General features: G+C 43.4%; 3 protein-coding genes across 3 annotated transcripts; 2 read left to right on the top strand and 1 right to left on the bottom strand.

The window, feature by feature from the left end:
• Window positions 1-1753: 1753 nt before the first annotated feature.
• On the top strand, window positions 1754-3650 carry LOC128709655 (cytochrome P450 4d2-like). The gene is made up of 4 exons (XM_053804661.1): window positions 1754-1910; window positions 2152-3171; window positions 3237-3419; window positions 3493-3650. The coding sequence occupies exons 1-4, from the start codon at window positions 1754-1756 to the stop codon at window positions 3648-3650; spliced, it is 1518 nt and encodes a 505-aa protein (XP_053660636.1).
• Window positions 3651-4381: 731 nt separating this feature from the next.
• LOC128707725 (putative Dol-P-Glc:Glc(2)Man(9)GlcNAc(2)-PP-Dol alpha-1,2-glucosyltransferase) lies at window positions 4382-5820 on the top strand. Its single transcript, XM_053802684.1, has 3 exons — window positions 4382-4537; window positions 4609-5205; window positions 5269-5820. Exons 1-3 carry the CDS (start codon window positions 4382-4384, stop codon window positions 5818-5820), a joined length of 1305 nt encoding a protein of 434 aa, XP_053658659.1.
• Window positions 5821-6648: 828 nt separating this feature from the next.
• On the bottom strand, window positions 6649-9506 carry LOC128706988 (inactive ubiquitin carboxyl-terminal hydrolase MINDY-4B). Its single transcript, XM_053801932.1, has 5 exons — window positions 9453-9506; window positions 7855-7944; window positions 7429-7788; window positions 7137-7358; window positions 6649-7077 (listed from the first exon to the last, which is right to left on the bottom strand). The coding sequence occupies exons 1-5, from the start codon at window positions 9504-9506 to the stop codon at window positions 6649-6651; spliced, it is 1155 nt and encodes a 384-aa protein (XP_053657907.1).
• Between the last annotated feature and the right edge of the window lie 7158 nt (window positions 9507-16664).

Raw genomic sequence — 16664 nt, forward strand, 5'->3', positions numbered from 1 at the left:
TCATGTTCCGATTGTCATGTGCTTTTTGTCAATCGTTTCAAAATAGTTCTGATCTGACTGATTTTTGGGATAAGCAAAGCCTTTACTAAGTAATAATTTAACCCTAACCCTTTAAATGTCATATATTATCATTCATTCGTCCAAATTTACTACTGTCATGCACAGTTAAATCTGTGATCCGTCAATGATAATAAATTTCGTCCTGAGTTTTCAAAATCACGGATGCAGCCAATGTACGCAGCCACTCAACCACGTGTCACTCAGCCATCGTTTAACAGTGGGCTTTGAAATCCATTCAAGCATCCCTTGTGCAATACTAGGATGTTTTATAGAAATTATTTATCACAATTGAATCACTATACAAAACAACAGTTTATCTAACATATAATATATATAACGTATAATAATATGATATATAACGTATAATATACATAGATAATACATATACATGTTGTGATACTGGACGATTCCCAGGAGCCTTTATTGAGAGTAGATCTCGTTCTCGACGCTGGAGTAGTCCCCACCCTGGAGACTTTCAGTGAAGGCGTCGGAATATGTGAAAGGTAATTAAACTAAATTTAGCGCAGATTAAGTCTCGGCTGTAATCGCATATTATGGTGATTTATACCGTGCGATAATTAATGTATCTTATCTGATACTATTCCCATATCAATAGTAATGTGTAGTAGGTAGGGAAGTATACTATCTAATCATTAACATTAGAACTGTTTGATAACAAGCACGATTGGTCCGAATTGTTATACGATGTACGACACGTTGGAATTGCGCTTAGTTAGTGAAGAGACTTTCGGCAGTGGAGGAAAGTGTTACAAATATACAGCAAACTTTCAATACAGAACTTTGTGAAAAATGTTTGTGCAGTTTTTATTAACGTTTGTTGTGCTAGTTCTGCTGCGCTATGTTTTCCACGATTGGACGTTTAAAAAATCGGTTAACATTTCGGGACCGAGGCCGATCCCTGTTATGGGGAATGTGTTGATGTATGCGGGAAAAAATCCGTATGGTAAAAGTTTCAATTAATTACTCGTATTTAAAATAAATTTGTAAGGTACATAAATGTTTGTGATTAGTACATTGTCGTTTATTGCTAAATTTTTTCTCACAATTGTTGCTAATTCAGTATATTAGTCTGGATTTAATGACTGTGCGAATTTAACAGGCGTGCAATCGGTGCACTCTGACCGAGGGTCGCTGTAAGGCAGCAAAATAATCTACAAGGCGTACTGGTGGGGGCCGGGGGATGGGAGAAGGTGGCCCTAATCACTAGTAAGCCTTTTGAACCGCACAATTGACTTGACGGTGTCGTGTTGTTTGTTTGCACCGGTTTGATGTGTTGTTGCAATATCGCTCTGCCGATAAGTTCGTATTGGTACAGCATGCAGAGCGATGAGATCAATGACTATAGCCTACAGCTTTGCTTTGCGTACTCATCAACACTCGCGCCTCAGTGGTTGTACGCACGCAACGTTTGCACGTTTGCCTGCAATCGCTCTTATCTCGCAAAACCGCAGCGTACAAAACAAACCCATCGCTTACTCACACGCGCACAACAAGCGAACAATCGTAGTAAATATTGTAAAACATGCTTTCATATTTTCTAGCTCTTTCAACAGTCATCGCCGGTACCGCAACCACGGCGGTCACGCTCTGTACGATTGTTCGGCATAAATAAGACGCGAAAACGAGCTGTTTCATTCATCTTCGATTCTTTTAGTGTTTGTGTGTGAGAGAGATGGTGGTACAGATTTTGTTAGCTCTTCTGGTGGTGATCCTCTCGATCAACTATCTGCTGGTGCGGCAAAATTTAAAGTATGGCCAAAACATCCCGGGACCATTGCCACTGCCGATAGTGGGCTGCTTCTATCTCTACATTAATCTAAAGCCTGAAGGTACTTCAAGGTGTGGCTGGAACTGTTGGAGGTCGTTTCTATTATAATAGAACTTAACAAAACTGTTCGAAGAGGAAAGATGTCTCTTCTTGTTAGGCATTATAATTAGCATCCTCTATATGTACAGTGTAAGGTGTGGTGAGATTGACTTAATTTATTTGCAATTGTGTAAAGTATTCGCCAGAAAATATTTGACGTCAACGTACCATTATCACTCAAGCCCATATATTTCTTTTCCCAGACATAATCGATTTCGTGTCGGAGCTGCGAAATAAGTACGGCAACCTGTTTCGCGTCTGGATCGGGAACCGGTTAGCACTGTTCTGCACGAACGTAAAGTACAACGAAACCGTACTGAGCAGCCAGAAGCAGATTCGCAAAAGCGAACTGTACAAATTTCTCGTGCCATGGCTAGGGGACGGTTTGTTGCTGAGCACCGGACAGAAATGGTTCAACAAGCGCAAGATCCTCACACCAGCATTTCACTTCAAGATTTTGGATCAGTTTATCGAGGTGTTTCACAAGCAGAGCTGCATACTGGCTGACCGATTGCGTCCGGAGGCGAATGGATCGTTGGTGAACATCTATCCCTACGTGACGCTGGCAGCGTTGGACATTATTTGTGAAACGGCAATGGGTACCTCGATCAACGCACAAACTGATGCCGATTCGGCGTACGTGAAAGCTATTACGGAGCTAAGCCTGGTGCTTACGGGACGCTTCGTGAAGGTGTGGCAACGGGTGGACTTCCTGTTCAATCTTTCCGCCGACAAGGGACGGCAGGATCGGATCATTAAGGTGCTGCACGATTTCACCACGAAGATCATTCAATCCCGTCGGAAAGAGTTGATGGAGCAGGGAGGCGGTGTGATTGGTGGTACGGTGGAAGATGAAGACATGGCTGACATAGGTACGAAGCGTCGGATGGCATTCTTAGATGTGCTGCTGCAAGCTACAATTGATGGCCGACCGTTAACGGATAAGGAAATTCAGGAGGAGGTGGATACATTCATGTTTGAAGGTCACGATACGACCACGATTGCGATTTCATTTACATTACTGCTGCTTGCCCGACATCCGGAGGTACAGGAAAAGGCATACCAAGAAATAGTAGACATCGCAGGAACGGATCCTTACAAACCGGTTAGCCATCGTAATTTGCAAGATATGAAGTATCTGGAGATGGTGATCAAGGAGTCACTTCGACTGTATCCACCGGTACCGATCATCGCACGTCGATTTACCGAGAATGTTGAGCTAGGTAGGTGCAATAGTACAATGTGGTTTGAGAACTAGACGTAATAAGCCTTGGGTTACAATTTTTAGGGGACAAAATTGTGCCGGAAGGATCAAACTTTAACATCGGCATCATGCACATGCACCGAGATCCTACCTTGTTTCCCGATCCGGAGCGTTTCGATCCCGAGCGGTTCGCACCGGATCGTACGATGGAACAGTCCAGTCCGTATGCTTACGTACCGTTCAGTGCGGGTCCTCGCAATTGTATCGGTAAGTACTTTCGGAATAACGCATGGCGTGCAACAGGTTGATGAAAGGTATCGTTTTATATATCCGGTTGCAGGGCAAAAGTTTGCGATGCTAGAGCTGAAAAGTACTGTATCGAAGGTTATTCGTAACTTTAAGCTAACTTCAGCCGGTCCGGAACCAAAGCTAACGATGCAGTTGACGCTGAAGCCAAGGGATGGCCTGTACATTGGATTCGTTCCACGTGCCCAGTGAAATGCTGCATTTCTACACATTCGCCGGCTGCAACCTTCTTACGATGATCGGAAGATAGAATAGACAAAGATTTTGATTGAATTCCTAAAAGAAGAATGAGCTATTTGTTGGATGATGTTTCTTCTGGCAATGTATGAGCAATAACAATTAATGAATTTTGAAAAAAAAGCTCAAAGCATCGTTGTTCAGTTTGGATTACGCTGGAAGGAATCTGAGCGGTTTTGCTGTGAATTATCCTATTAAACGTTGCTGTAAAGTATGCGCAATAAAAACGGGTTTTTATTCGAGTTTCAATCTGGTCTAATGAAATATTTCACGTATCGTTTCATCGAGAAACGTAAACAAAGCCCTGTTTGGGTTGACAGCTGTCATGAAATTGCAGGGTTTTCAAATAGCCGACCGACGTGTAAGCAATCATTTTTTTACGGATACGCGATTGTTGATATCCGAAAAGAAATTAAATTGCGCAAAAGAAATGAAAACGTTTATATATTTAAGACTCGAATATTTTGACGTATTTAATGAATCAAAATATATCGTAGTACGAGTATAATTTATCGAAAACTCGTTTAGATTTCCAAATGTTTTGAGCAGTGCGGTATGCATTGTGTATACACTGTCAATCATCTACGCTCAAATGATTGCCGAGTGGTAAACAAACTCCACGTCTCAACAGCAACGCAACTTCTGTCTAGTTTTTAAACCGAAATGTACACTGATAAGACCAAACGATGATCGAAAAGTTAGTTCCATTAGCTTGCCTGCTTGGCTTTTCAACATTCTCATTCCTAGTGTTTAACAAAGTGTACGAAACGACACAACTCGTTATCGATGAGGAGTTTCATTTGCGGCAAGGCAACCATTACTGCCACGGCCGGTTTCAAGTAGTAAGTACAAAAACAAACTTCCCCTATGATGTTCAATTGATTGTAATTCGGTTTCTCTCCTTCCTTACTAGTGGGATCCAAAGATCACAACTTTTCCTGGCTTATATATGGTGTCCGCGCTAGTTTTGCGACCCCTCGAGGCCTGTTCGGTGTACAACCTGAGACTAACATCCTTTATCGCGTCAATTGTAAATGTAGTGCTGATTTACAAGCTGCGACAATGCTTTCTAAACCAGAAAGGCTACACCACACTGTTACTGGAAACAGGTTCCCTTTCGTTACTTCCGCCTCTATATTTCTTTTCGCATCTCTACTACACGGATGTGCTTTCTGTGACGGCCGTGCTGCTGTTGCTACTGGCCAGTGAAAAACGCCGCCACAATTGGGCCGCTTTCTGGGGCTTCTGTGCGGTGCTGATGCGTCAAACTAACATCGTATGGGTTGGATTCGCTTGCGGCTCGCGGGCCATCGATTTGTTGGTAGCTCGTGGAAGCTTGAAACAAACATTCCTTTCTCCCAAACGTATGCTCGATCTTGTTGGCGATATAATCGATCGTTTCTGGGCGTACGCTGTAGTAATGGGTGGCTTTATCGCGTTTCTCATATGGAATGGTTCAATAGTGATAGGCGATAAATCGGCTCACGAGGCTGCCATACACTTGCCACAGGTAAGCAATATCACACTATACCAATGGAGAAGATTTCAATACTGTTAATATATCTTATTTCAGTTGTTTTATTTTGCCTTGTTCTTTGCGACGTTCAGCGCTTCTTTGGTATTGCCGGCAAGTAAAACAATCCTGCGAGCAGCATTGCGCAAATGGTATATTCTTGCGGTGGTATGCGTCATGTTCGCTGCAATCGTGCACTACAATACGATCGTGCATCCGTACTTATTGGCCGACAATAGGCATTACACGTTCTATCTATGGAATCGCTTTTTCGGACGCTGGTGGTACGCACGGTACTTGCCAGTGCCGTTGTACACAATCGGTGGATTCCTGTTATGGAAGGCAAGCATGCAGCACCAATCGTACGGATACAAACTGCTCTGTTCATTGGCCATACTAGCATCAATAGCGCTACAGCAACTGATAGAGGTGAGGTACTTTCTTTTACCATTTCTTGTGTTGCGGTTGCTGCGAAAAGGAGGAACTTCTAGAGGCGCTCTAATGATTGAATTGGTCACAAACATTGCTATCAATATTGTAACGTTTGCTCTGTTCTTTCGAAAGGAAATTTCGTGGGAAAACTACTCTCTTCCACAGCGTCTAATGTGGTAAAGCTTTTCGATAGCATTTCGAAGGCTGTGCATAGTAATAGCCATGAAAGTCTGAAGTAATTCTAGGGTAAGGTAAAATTATCAATAAGGATGTAAATTAGACTCCAAAGGCAACATTGTGGCACAGAGGGTAATCGTATGTTACCGTTGTACTTTACTATTGGACATGCGAACACGAATGTCCATCACATCAGAAAGAACAAACTATGAGGATTATTAACTTTACCTTCAGTTGGTGCTTAGAATCACAGCCACTCTGCTTCGTAGTTTCCCCATAAAGGACTCTGCCAAAATGTAATGATAAACCATCCCATGAAGCCACATGATAAGCGCGAGAATGTATCTTCATGTGCTGCAAAACTGTTGGTGAAATTCGAAATGATAAATGTTTTAGGTGAACGGTTGTAGCAGAAGAATGCACGATGAAGATGACGTTCTGACTAAAACGACCAATAAAAGGAAACTAAGCGCAGAACAATTTATTCCCTATTTATTCGGAAAAGCAAGCAGAACGGTGCGTCTGTTTAAGGGCGGGTTGGTTGGTTTGCGGTATAATTGTAACGTTTAGCTTAGGTTTTGCAAGCGATCAGTTTCCTTCCAGTGTAATCCAATCCAACAGAACCTAGTTCGCCGGTATGCGTTGGAGCCGGTTAGAGAGAAATCAAGTACTGCAATAAAAGAAAACAGAACGATTATTTCCGATAGATGGAAAGCACACCTGCAACCAGTACGTGCGTAATGGGATAGGAAAGGCGGAAACACACTGCTCACAATCGTCATTATTGCGTTCTAATAGGTGAAACATCACACAAAATAACCATACTATCTTTTAGAAGTTCAACGAGGCGGGCAATGCGCCATGGTACGTGATCTTGGCGTCCATCCATTTCGTGTGTATAAGTCTTTCCAGCGGCGTAGACACCATATCGTCCCGTTTCCGGTCCCCGTCCTGGTCACCGGTGTCGCCGCCACCCTCGTCCTGTCCGCGGTTATCGACGGTCATCGAAAGGTAACAACCGGCGCAAGTGTAGTAATGCAGCTCGAATCGCTTTTCGGCGTGATAGTTACGCAGCAGTTCTCGGTTCGAGTTGAACAGTACGCCGTAATGGCCACAGCAGCAGCTCACCCATACGGGTGTGGCCGGAGTTTTCAGCCGTGAACCGGGCATACGTGATGCGGAACGCATCGCTTCATTTTCTCCTTCCCAAACCAGTAGACCGATTGCACCACGGCTAAGAATTCCGAATTGTGGTACGGCCTGGAAGATCGAGTGCGTTAGCATGCGGTTCGCGCGTTGCGGCAGTGGCGCTCACTTACGTAATGATCTTCGTCACCGACGTACACGACACCGTTGTGCAGGTACGGTGTTGCACGACCTGTTAGCAGCAGCGTAATGACGTTGAGTGAACCTTCCTCGTGGGGTCCCATCAGATGTGCGCCCTTCGGTGCATCCAAATCGTTACGCATGTTCTCCATGCCTCGCGTTAATACAGCACTGTACAGATAGAGCAATGTTCCCGGGCCCGGATTTTCAGTAAACTGCAAACGGAGAGCAACACAGGTGGCGTCAAAGGGATCTCTTGGCTAATGGGTCTAATGGGACACTTACGTAGGGCAAATACCGCTTCATAAAAATCTGCAGATCGTCCAGCTTGGTGAACTCGAAGAAGTACAGCTTCTCCGTTACATTGTCCTGAAAGTAGACGTGGCTGTGCGGTATGTGGGACGCCTCGCCCGGCAACGCAACGATCGCTTTCGTCTTTTCCCCAATGTTCCACAGTATGTCCGACATGGCGGTATACAAGGACAGGGCCTGTTCTGCCTCGGTAGGCTTGAGCAGCTCCTCGAGCGGGACCGATTTCTCACGGGGCTTGTTGTCGAAAATGAACTGCTTGATGATGTGTGCCTGCAGGACGGACTGCATGCCTCGCGTTGCATTTCGAGGTGTACGCAGTCCGTACGGATATTCCTGTCGATGAGAAGCAAACGACGAAGGTTGAGTCGGAAATAGAGTAGGCGTAAGGGTTTGGTCTACCTGGTTTGCAGGGCCGAACGTAAATCCGGTACGTGTCCATTCGCCACGTGGAGGGCTGGCTGCCGATCCAAATACCGTCTGGCGCAGTTCCTACAACAGAAAGAACATCAACAAACAAGTTTAGTGTTCGTATTTGATGTTTAATTCCAAAAAGGATGTGAAAGTATTGATGTATAATGACAACGCAGTACATTGTTTTCTATTTTATAGACAACTTTTTTTTTTAATGTGGACATGACCATTTTATAATTTTACTTTCTACTTCATTTGTTTATCAATTATTTAACTTGTAAATTTGAAATGGTTAAACTTGTTTAGATAACTATTGTTTTCAAACCGATAGTACACGATGCGATTTCGTAAACGTGAAAAGCGAACTGGCTGCGTACTTTCCTGGCTGCATCCAAGCCAAGACGTCCGATATTCGATATTCGTTTACCTTACTTGAAGCATTTTAATGAATTGGTTAAATCTAATAGTAATGAGTAATGATGCTCCCAATTTGCGGGAAAGTCAAGTCCGTGCTTGACACTACCACTAATATTTTTGACCGACACTGGGCGTACTACCAGCTACACCACCAGGTCGACCAGACAGTGTTATACGTTACGTAATCCCATTTCAGTATTTTTTAGGCTTGACTTAGTTCAAATTTATTTCAAAATCACGATGCGTAAAGTGTTATATGACTATGATACTACTACAATTGTCACCATTTTTGCTAAAAATCTCTTCTTCCAACGTGTCGTCGTTTTTTCTGCTGGGAATCTTCTAATTGCCTTATTGGCGCCCTTTTATTTCGGCAGTCAATTATAGCTTAGTTAGTACGTACACTCGTACATAGCTGAACATTCATTCTACAAGATTAATGATATACCATAATCATATTGCTTGAGGACTTGGGAATCCCATCCAAGCCAATCGCCCGTATGCAGGACTTGACAACGGACAGCCACGGGTTATTAATGTTAACAAAATGGGAGGCCTAGACCTGTTGGAGTTGTTGTGTCAGCAAAGAGGAAGAATTAGTTTTTACTTTTTACTAAAGAAACTTTTTACTACGAACGGAGCTACTTGGTACCGAATTACGGCATTAAAAATTCAATATTATTACCAAAACTTCTCACAAAAAGCTTGACGACTTGTTGGAATGTAGTGTGGTACGATTAAGCTCATAGAAATACCGGATTTTACGATTGACAGAGAACACTGCTAGTGGGTGATATAAAGAACTATTGCAGCAAGTTTTTCTTAGAGCTATCGTTTTCTACGTTAACATTCTTCAACATAACAACAGTAGAACAATAGTAGTCTTAAAATTGAATACAGTTTATTTCACTCTCCTAGCAACTCTTTTAGTTTAGTTAACTTAACTCTCTTAGTAATTAACTTGAAGGTATTTTTATTGTATTCGATATTTTATTTCTAGAAATATTAAATTTCTGCGCGGATCATCTATATGATGTTAGTAGATTGGACCTTAGCATGAGTATTTACTACAATTAAACATTAACATTTATTTTTCAGTGAAAATTGATTAACTACCGTGAAACGTTTAACTTTTATACTTTACTTTTAAAAAACAAATGCACACTTACGATCGCTTCATCCATCGTTATAGGCCGCCCGCCGACTATTTTCAGTTTTGCCATGATGCAGCAGGTTTTAAAGCACGAGTTCACACAGAAGGACTGCTTTGAGAAAGTGCCGAATTAAAACTACTTTTGTAACACAGACTGCAGCAAACGAGATCGGCTCAACTACTGTCGATAATCTATTGTTTTTTTGTTTGTACAGTACACCTCACACTTAACCATTCATTTCGTCAACTTCACAACGCTAAGAAAAACAAACTGTACGCATTAAAATACTGAACAATGAAACGCTAGAACCACACCACGAACGAGGCCGGGCCCGTCGACCGACCTTGCAAGCTGCCTTTATTCGTGTTGCTTTCCGTCACCAAGTGCCGTCGCCTCGTAAATCGCACCACTCAATCGAGCCGGGAAGTCAGCATTTTCCGAATCTTGAGTACCAGGCCCGTGAACTTCCCAAATTCCGTGTTATGGCTAACGCGTACGATGGATAGACACCACTTGGCTGGATGCGTGCTCAACGTGCATCGATTTACACCTGTACGCACCACGCACCACGGTTTGTCTGGAATGGTTCAATGGTAGGCGTGTTTTTTTTATGTTGTTTCCTTCCCTGCCGGTCTATTAGAACGTTTGAAAGCTAGGACACGTGTCAGCGCTAGACGTCTATAAAATATGTCACTGATCAACACCGGTTTCACTGGAATTCTGATCGTTAGTATCACAAGTAAGTTTTGTTGTAAGCTGCTTTAAAATATTAAATGTGTTATGCAGGAATTTTCACTATTCTCTAGCAAGCATCAACAGATAGATTTTCTTGAATTTTCCGAATAAAACATCACGCTCAGCTATCTGTTATCACTATTCCCCTTTAACGTACGCAGCCCAAACCTAACAGCACGCAGCCGAAGCACGAAATCTGAGGCAGATGAACATTCACACGTGCGTCTGTTTGATGTTATAAACGAAAATAAATTGTAGTGCCTTCTTCACTAGCTCTACACACACACACACCTGAAACACTAAAAAAACCTACACACACACACTCGTAAACAAACACCCAGCACGTCTAAACTGCGTGTGAATTGATTCGCGTGTTAACTCAATATGGAGTTTCGCCGTCGGAGTTTCGCGGAATCCACCCAAGCTCCACTGCTGCAGCTGCACCTGCACGGTACGGGAGGGCAAGGAACGCGGGTAATCTGCCAATGGCCAGCACCTGTGAGCGGGCAGAATTGAACCACCCGTGACGAACGACTTCCAGCTGGCGAATGGATTGAAGTGAGCATTGGGCCAATAGTTTTATGCGGCTACTTGTTAGCCGCCACCATTCGATGGTAGGCTTTGCGTGGATGCGCCCAGCAGTAGCGAGGGGAGTACCGGCGATGGCAAGTTGAGCGTTGTTGCCAACAACGGTTCGCTATCCTTTCGTCCCGGCCGTAGTGCCCTCTCCTGGTTGTGAGCAGTGTTGCTGAATTTGATGCGCCGCACCGGCAGAAGTGGTGCAATAAACACGCCACGCCACACCACACCGGGCGGGGTGTTTGTTTGGGGTGTCTTATTTGGGCTGGCGCACTTCAGCTTGCGGACGGAGGTTCGGGCGGTGACGAGTGGAGCCGACCGTTTGCTTGATTGCAGTACCCGCTGACGGTGTTCTCTTGCATGCGGCGTCAAGGATGTTAGTTCGTTGGATGGTTGGAACGAATTTTCATTATTTTGCGTTTTTGTTTTTCGCGCTACAATCTCGGCCGGTGGCGATGAAAGCAAAACCTCGGCTAATGTGAGAGTAGTCACTCGAGGCATAATTATATGTGGACGTATAAGACGTATAAATGAGAGATTATTTCTAATAAGTCCACTGTCTGCAAAATCAATTCCCAGTCTTCTTGGCAGAGTCCGGACTATTCTCAAGAATTCGTTTAGTCACTGATAAGGTTCCTGATATTCGACGTTTTGGCCGGGTGATGGATACCTAATCAATAATCCTCGATTTTACAGCTGATAGCAAATGTGTGCAGAGTGTCCTTCCGCGGAGCATCCGGGTGAGGGACTTGCGTTTTAATGAAGCCACCCGATCATTACCACCAGCTCCGATCATTCGTTTAGCGCCGCCGGCACTCCCAGTTTACTATGTCAGGTGGCGGTGGCAGCTGTGTGCGGTGTTTGTTCCACAAAAGACCTCAATTCCCCCGGGAAACCGGATCGTGTTTGACAGGCGAATGAAGCGAAAAAGGGGGCTAAAATAAAAACCAAGGGGTTCTAAATTTAACGGAAGCGGGCCACCGCTCGAGTGGCTACGGCCAGCCGGTACGTCCATCACGGGTTTGGCAGAGATTGTTTTGTGCCGCACGGTCGTGTCGTGATTTTGTACGGTGGTGTTTGTGACATTAACGAGCGTTTCGTTATCAGTTTTGTACCGTACGCAGGTACGTGTGCGGGTGTGTAAAATGGTTTAAAAAAATGGCAAAATGGAGAAAACACCATTCCAACTACTGTTTGAAGTGTGCACATAAGGGTGTGTGTTGTTTGACATTCGCCGTAATGATGGCTGCCAATCAAATTGAAGTGATGTTTGATTGCTTTTTGTGAGGTTAGGTGTAACAGAGGTACCAGCAGCTGAAGAATATTATTAAAATTTCTAAACAGACTTGTAAAGTTTGCATGAATTTCGTGTATATAAAGTGATCGTAAACTTTTTCACACTCGACAACGTTGGATTGTTAGTACACATTTCCATTCTAGTACAAACATTCAATGGAGTCCCCTGGTACTTTGTACAAGAAGCAAACATACAGGGAAATTTAGGGTTATCCTTGTTAATCCCATTACTAAAGACGGATATTAAATATCAAATTTGATTGATATTTATTTATAACAGGCATAGGTACACCTGGAAGACTGCAGAAAAAGCTTTACATCTCCAACATACAATGCATTTGGCACAACCTTCGCACATTGTAAAAAGTAAACGGCCTTGTAAATCATACATTTGCCACTACAAAACGCAATTGAAAGAGTGAGCAGTTATTACTGTTTTATAATAGTTCCCGCACGGAAACATCGCGTTACCTTTTCAATCAGTTTGTGGCTACGGCAGGTTAACATGATACGCGCTGGCAATGGAAGTAAATTATTACATTGTTTGCCGCCTTCGGTACCGATGTGCCCGTTGTCCCGCGCAGGTTTACGTACCCTGATTGAAAAAGGTGCCGGTGAAACGGGCAAAACTTTTCAAATCATAATTCGTACAGTACACGCAGCAAACGTGTCAGTATCTCCTTGGTATTGCCATTGGCACCGTAGGTGTTTCGGTTGACCTTCACATGTCATGCGTATATGAATTTGGACATGACAGCAGGACATGGAACAGGGATGGTAAATTTTTTCGTGTGCTAAACTGTGCTAACTTGATCTATTTTTCCCAACTACCATGTGCATCGTATGTAAAAATGTAATTAGCACGATTGTTTATAATGTTTCAGCGGCACTATATCTGCTGTGGAGTTGTGGACTCGATCGCACCTCCGAATCTGCCATGGTGGGAGGGTATTTTAGATTTTCGTCACGATGGTATTAGTGCAGCCAATCCTCGCTGTCAATCAACACCGCGCCCGTGATGGTTGTTTGCGAAAAAAAACTTCTGCTCCGTGGATTGGCGTTTTTATTTTATAAAGCGAACCACGTTGCGTTCGATAGCGGGAAGGACATCGGGACAGAGCGTAGCCTTGATCGAGTGGCTCGTGGTGCAAATTACTCCGATCGGCCTCTTGCTCCGGCGCCGAGTCACGGGTACCTTCCATGATGGATGAATGTTTTCGCAGGAGATACTTACAGGATGGCAGTGTAATCACGCTCACCTTGAAGCTGCGTGCACGGCAAACGAAGCAATTTAGATGTCCATTTATGATATTCGCCTCCGCCAATCTACATAAACACACCAGCACACGTGACGTGGCGAAGGTGTAAATCGCATCATCGTGCAGCCTTTAGGGGTACCAAACAAACCAACACCGAACCAACACCCGGCATAGGCGTAATGAGCCTGAAGCACGCTAGGGCCCGGCCCGATGCAAATGGTCCCGCTGCACACTAAAACTGGGTGATAATAAAACCATTTTCCCTCACGTGGCAGCAGTTCTATCCATCGGATGGATAGAATTCAATTTCACACTTCCCCACCCTATCCACCTTTCACCGTCGCCACCACCCCCCTCCTTCTGTTGTGCCACTTTTTAATAGCTCTTTCCCCTGTTTTGCTCCCCAAGTGCACCGAAACCGCTTCACGCCACATAAATCATGTGCCCCGCCATATATATTTCAATCGATAGTTTTGGAGATGTTGGACCAATTTCGGAACAAAACTTGATCCACCGGGTGCCGAGTGCACCCGGGCACTGCCGGCGTTCGTCGTTTCGTCACATCCTTATGCAAATTGTGAGCCGTGCTTCAATAAAATGGCCCTATGCGATTTGGGGTCCCAAAATCGCGTGCCGATGGGTTGCAATATATTTTCGGCAAAGTGCCAACCGGTAGGTTCGCTAAATGTTACGGAATGGCGAAAGCACGCTCACAGGCGAAGGAAGTGGTTTTGCGCGCAATCTGAGCGATGAAAGGTTTTTGAGAAAGTGATAATAGGTTGAATGACTCTTTGATGTGTTTGACTGTGTGGGTATGTTGCCTTTTTTTAGATACAGATATCGATTGATTCGAATGGAAGGCAGGCCCTGTTTAGTCGTGATAAGGAATGGTTCTTTAGCCAGTGTGTTCTTATTGCAGGGATGTTTTCCTAAGAGCTCTCAACCATCTAGAGGCAAATGCGGCCATATTTCATCTTTTGTAGCTAACCAGTTGTACACAGACATAGTTTTAAAAAGGCTAAATCAGTCTACTTATAGCAGACATTATGAAAACAGTGAAGTATTTTCTTTGACTATGCAAGACTATTTTACGTTCGACGCCGAAACGAAGAATTTTTGCATGGTAAGGCACTTCCTGTCCGTCACATTTAGTTGATCTAGTATCTATTATATATTCTCCTGTCTGAAGACGAGCCAGAGTGGCCTTGGTCTAGACCAGGGGTCTCCAAACTTTTCAGCCCGCGAACCGCATTGGTTGAAACAATGACAGCGCGGGGGCCACTTACACATTACAGGATTTTACATTAGATCGGATACGGCGAATCCAACTCGCACAAACAAATAAGATGGATACGAACATTGATATTCTAAAACAAGTTAACACTAACACAAGTAACCAGTAAAACAAGTAACATAGTTTACTGAATTGCTAAAACTGGATATGGAATCGCGAAGCCCAATCTATGCCGGACTGTTTACATACTAGCGGATTCAAGTGTTGAACTACAAAATTAAATTGGATATTAATCACAAGTATTTATCATGATTAATCATAATTTTTAATCGTTATTTTGAACATTCCTTGGTTTTAAATTTCGTACATTGATTTTGTATATTACATCTCAACTCTTGAATCTGACAGGTACGTAAACAGGTACGGTCGGATTTGAAATTCCCTAAATTGTGCCCCCGAAGCAATAAAATTGAAAATTTTCCCGTACGCAGGGACTGACTATCCAGCTACGGGTAACTAAAGTCACAGAAAGCCAAAAATGGGCAGGCCTAGACCTCTTCAGGGTGTTGTGCCGATAAAGGAGAAGAAGAAGAAATTGTTCCCACGACTTCATATCCAGCTTTTGCGATTCAGTAAAGTGTTTTGTGTTTCACAATCAATTTCCCAGTTTATCTTATAAGCTTACGCGATTCATTAAGTTGGGCTCGCCATATTCCATCAATTGTAAAACCCTGTATCTTCCGGGTAATTTACAGAGATGTTGCGCTTGTGACGAAATTTTTTCCCAATTTCTAGTACTAAATCTCACTATCTATTACAGTAATTAATATTTGAACAGTTTTAAAATATTAAAACTTTCCTAAATTAGACATTTTCGTTAAAATGGTAACATTAGCACTAGCGTCGCGGGCCACCCTGGAGACTCTGCGGCCCGCGGGCCGTAGTTTGGAGACCCCTGGTCTAGACATCTGACAACAAACATCACCATCACACTCACTCATCACATTTCTTGTGGTAACCATGAAGCAGTAACTCACCAAAATGATCTTTGAAGTGCGGAAAATTTAAAATGATACAACAAGATCAGCAATCAATTACCCCGAATGAATAACTGATGGTGAAAATGTTCTTTGCCATCAGAAGCGTCACATCAGGGTCTTGAAGGATGATAAGACCTACTTTCCACTCAAGATCATCAACAGACGTAGGGTCGTGTAGGTGAGGTTCTCTGGCAATATGGCATTCCTAAATTAGACATTTTCGTTAAAATGGTAACATTAGCACTAGCGTCGCGGGCCACCCTGGAGACTCTGCGGCCCGCGGGCCGTAGTTTGGAGACCCCTGGTCTAGACATCTGACAACAAACATCACCATCACACTCACTCATCACATTTCTTGTGGTAACCATGAAGCAGTAACTCACCAAAATGATCTTTGAAGTGCGGAAAATTTAAAATGATACAACAAGATCAGCAATCAATTACCCCGAATGAATAACTGATGGTGAAAATGTTCTTTGCCATCAGAAGCGTCACATCAGGGTCTTGAAGGATGATAAGACCTACTTTCCACTCAAGATCATCAACAGACGTAGGGTCATGTAGGTGAGGTTCTCTGGCAATAAGACTACCATCAACAATTCAAACACCATGTTCCGGAAGAAGATCTTTGTGTAGTTAATGATTAGCGAATCGGAGAATGTTCTTTCCTTCCAAACTGCTGGTGATATGCGAGATGATCAAAAATTGTCTTCCTCAAGTTGTTGCTTTGAACAACAAGTATGGCGGTGAAGAATACGCGACCAATGGCCTGAAAAGGCAAGAGGACATAAACTAATAGAGAGAAACATTTATCCGAAGAGCTCTTGCTTTTAAATAAACCGCGAATGTTTCAAAATTAATCTTCAAGTATCTGAAGACGTAGTGTAAACGGATTTTCAACTGTCTCTCTCTACTCTCAGCTTTAGTAATGATGTTTTACACATATTTGTTATCGAATTGCTGTTGATTTATTATTGAATGCTGTACTAGACACAAAGAATGATGTCAGAGACGCACCAACAAACATTTTTTTTCCGTTTGTCTATATCCGATTTGCAAGAACCATCTCGTATACTCCAGAACC

This window comes from Anopheles marshallii, chromosome 2 (genome assembly GCF_943734725.1).
Source record: "Anopheles marshallii chromosome 2, idAnoMarsDA_429_01, whole genome shotgun sequence".
Classification (NCBI taxonomy): domain Eukaryota; kingdom Metazoa; phylum Arthropoda; class Insecta; order Diptera; family Culicidae; genus Anopheles; species Anopheles marshallii.

Coding starts and splice junctions, on each gene's coding strand:
- LOC128706988 (XM_053801932.1), bottom strand. CDS start 9,506: ATGGCAAAACTGAAAATAGTCGGCGGGCGGCCTATAACGATGGATGAA. Junction 7,359..7,428: donor TGAAGCGGTATTTGCCCTAC/GTAAGTGTCCCA, acceptor CTCCGTTTGCAG/TTTACTGAAAATCCGGGCCC. Junction 7,078..7,136: donor TCGGTGACGAAGATCATTAC/GTAAGTGAGCGC, acceptor TCGATCTTCCAG/GCCGTACCACAATTCGGAAT.
- LOC128707725 (XM_053802684.1), top strand. CDS start 4,382: ATGATCGAAAAGTTAGTTCCATTAGCTTGCCTGCTTGGCTTTTCAACA. Junction 4,538..4,608: donor GCCACGGCCGGTTTCAAGTA/GTAAGTACAAAA, acceptor CTTCCTTACTAG/TGGGATCCAAAGATCACAAC. Junction 5,206..5,268: donor CTGCCATACACTTGCCACAG/GTAAGCAATATC, acceptor ATCTTATTTCAG/TTGTTTTATTTTGCCTTGTT.
- LOC128709655 (XM_053804661.1), top strand. CDS start 1,754: ATGGTGGTACAGATTTTGTTAGCTCTTCTGGTGGTGATCCTCTCGATC. Junction 3,172..3,236: donor TACCGAGAATGTTGAGCTAG/GTAGGTGCAATA, acceptor TACAATTTTTAG/GGGACAAAATTGTGCCGGAA. Junction 3,420..3,492: donor GGGTCCTCGCAATTGTATCG/GTAAGTACTTTC, acceptor ATCCGGTTGCAG/GGCAAAAGTTTGCGATGCTA.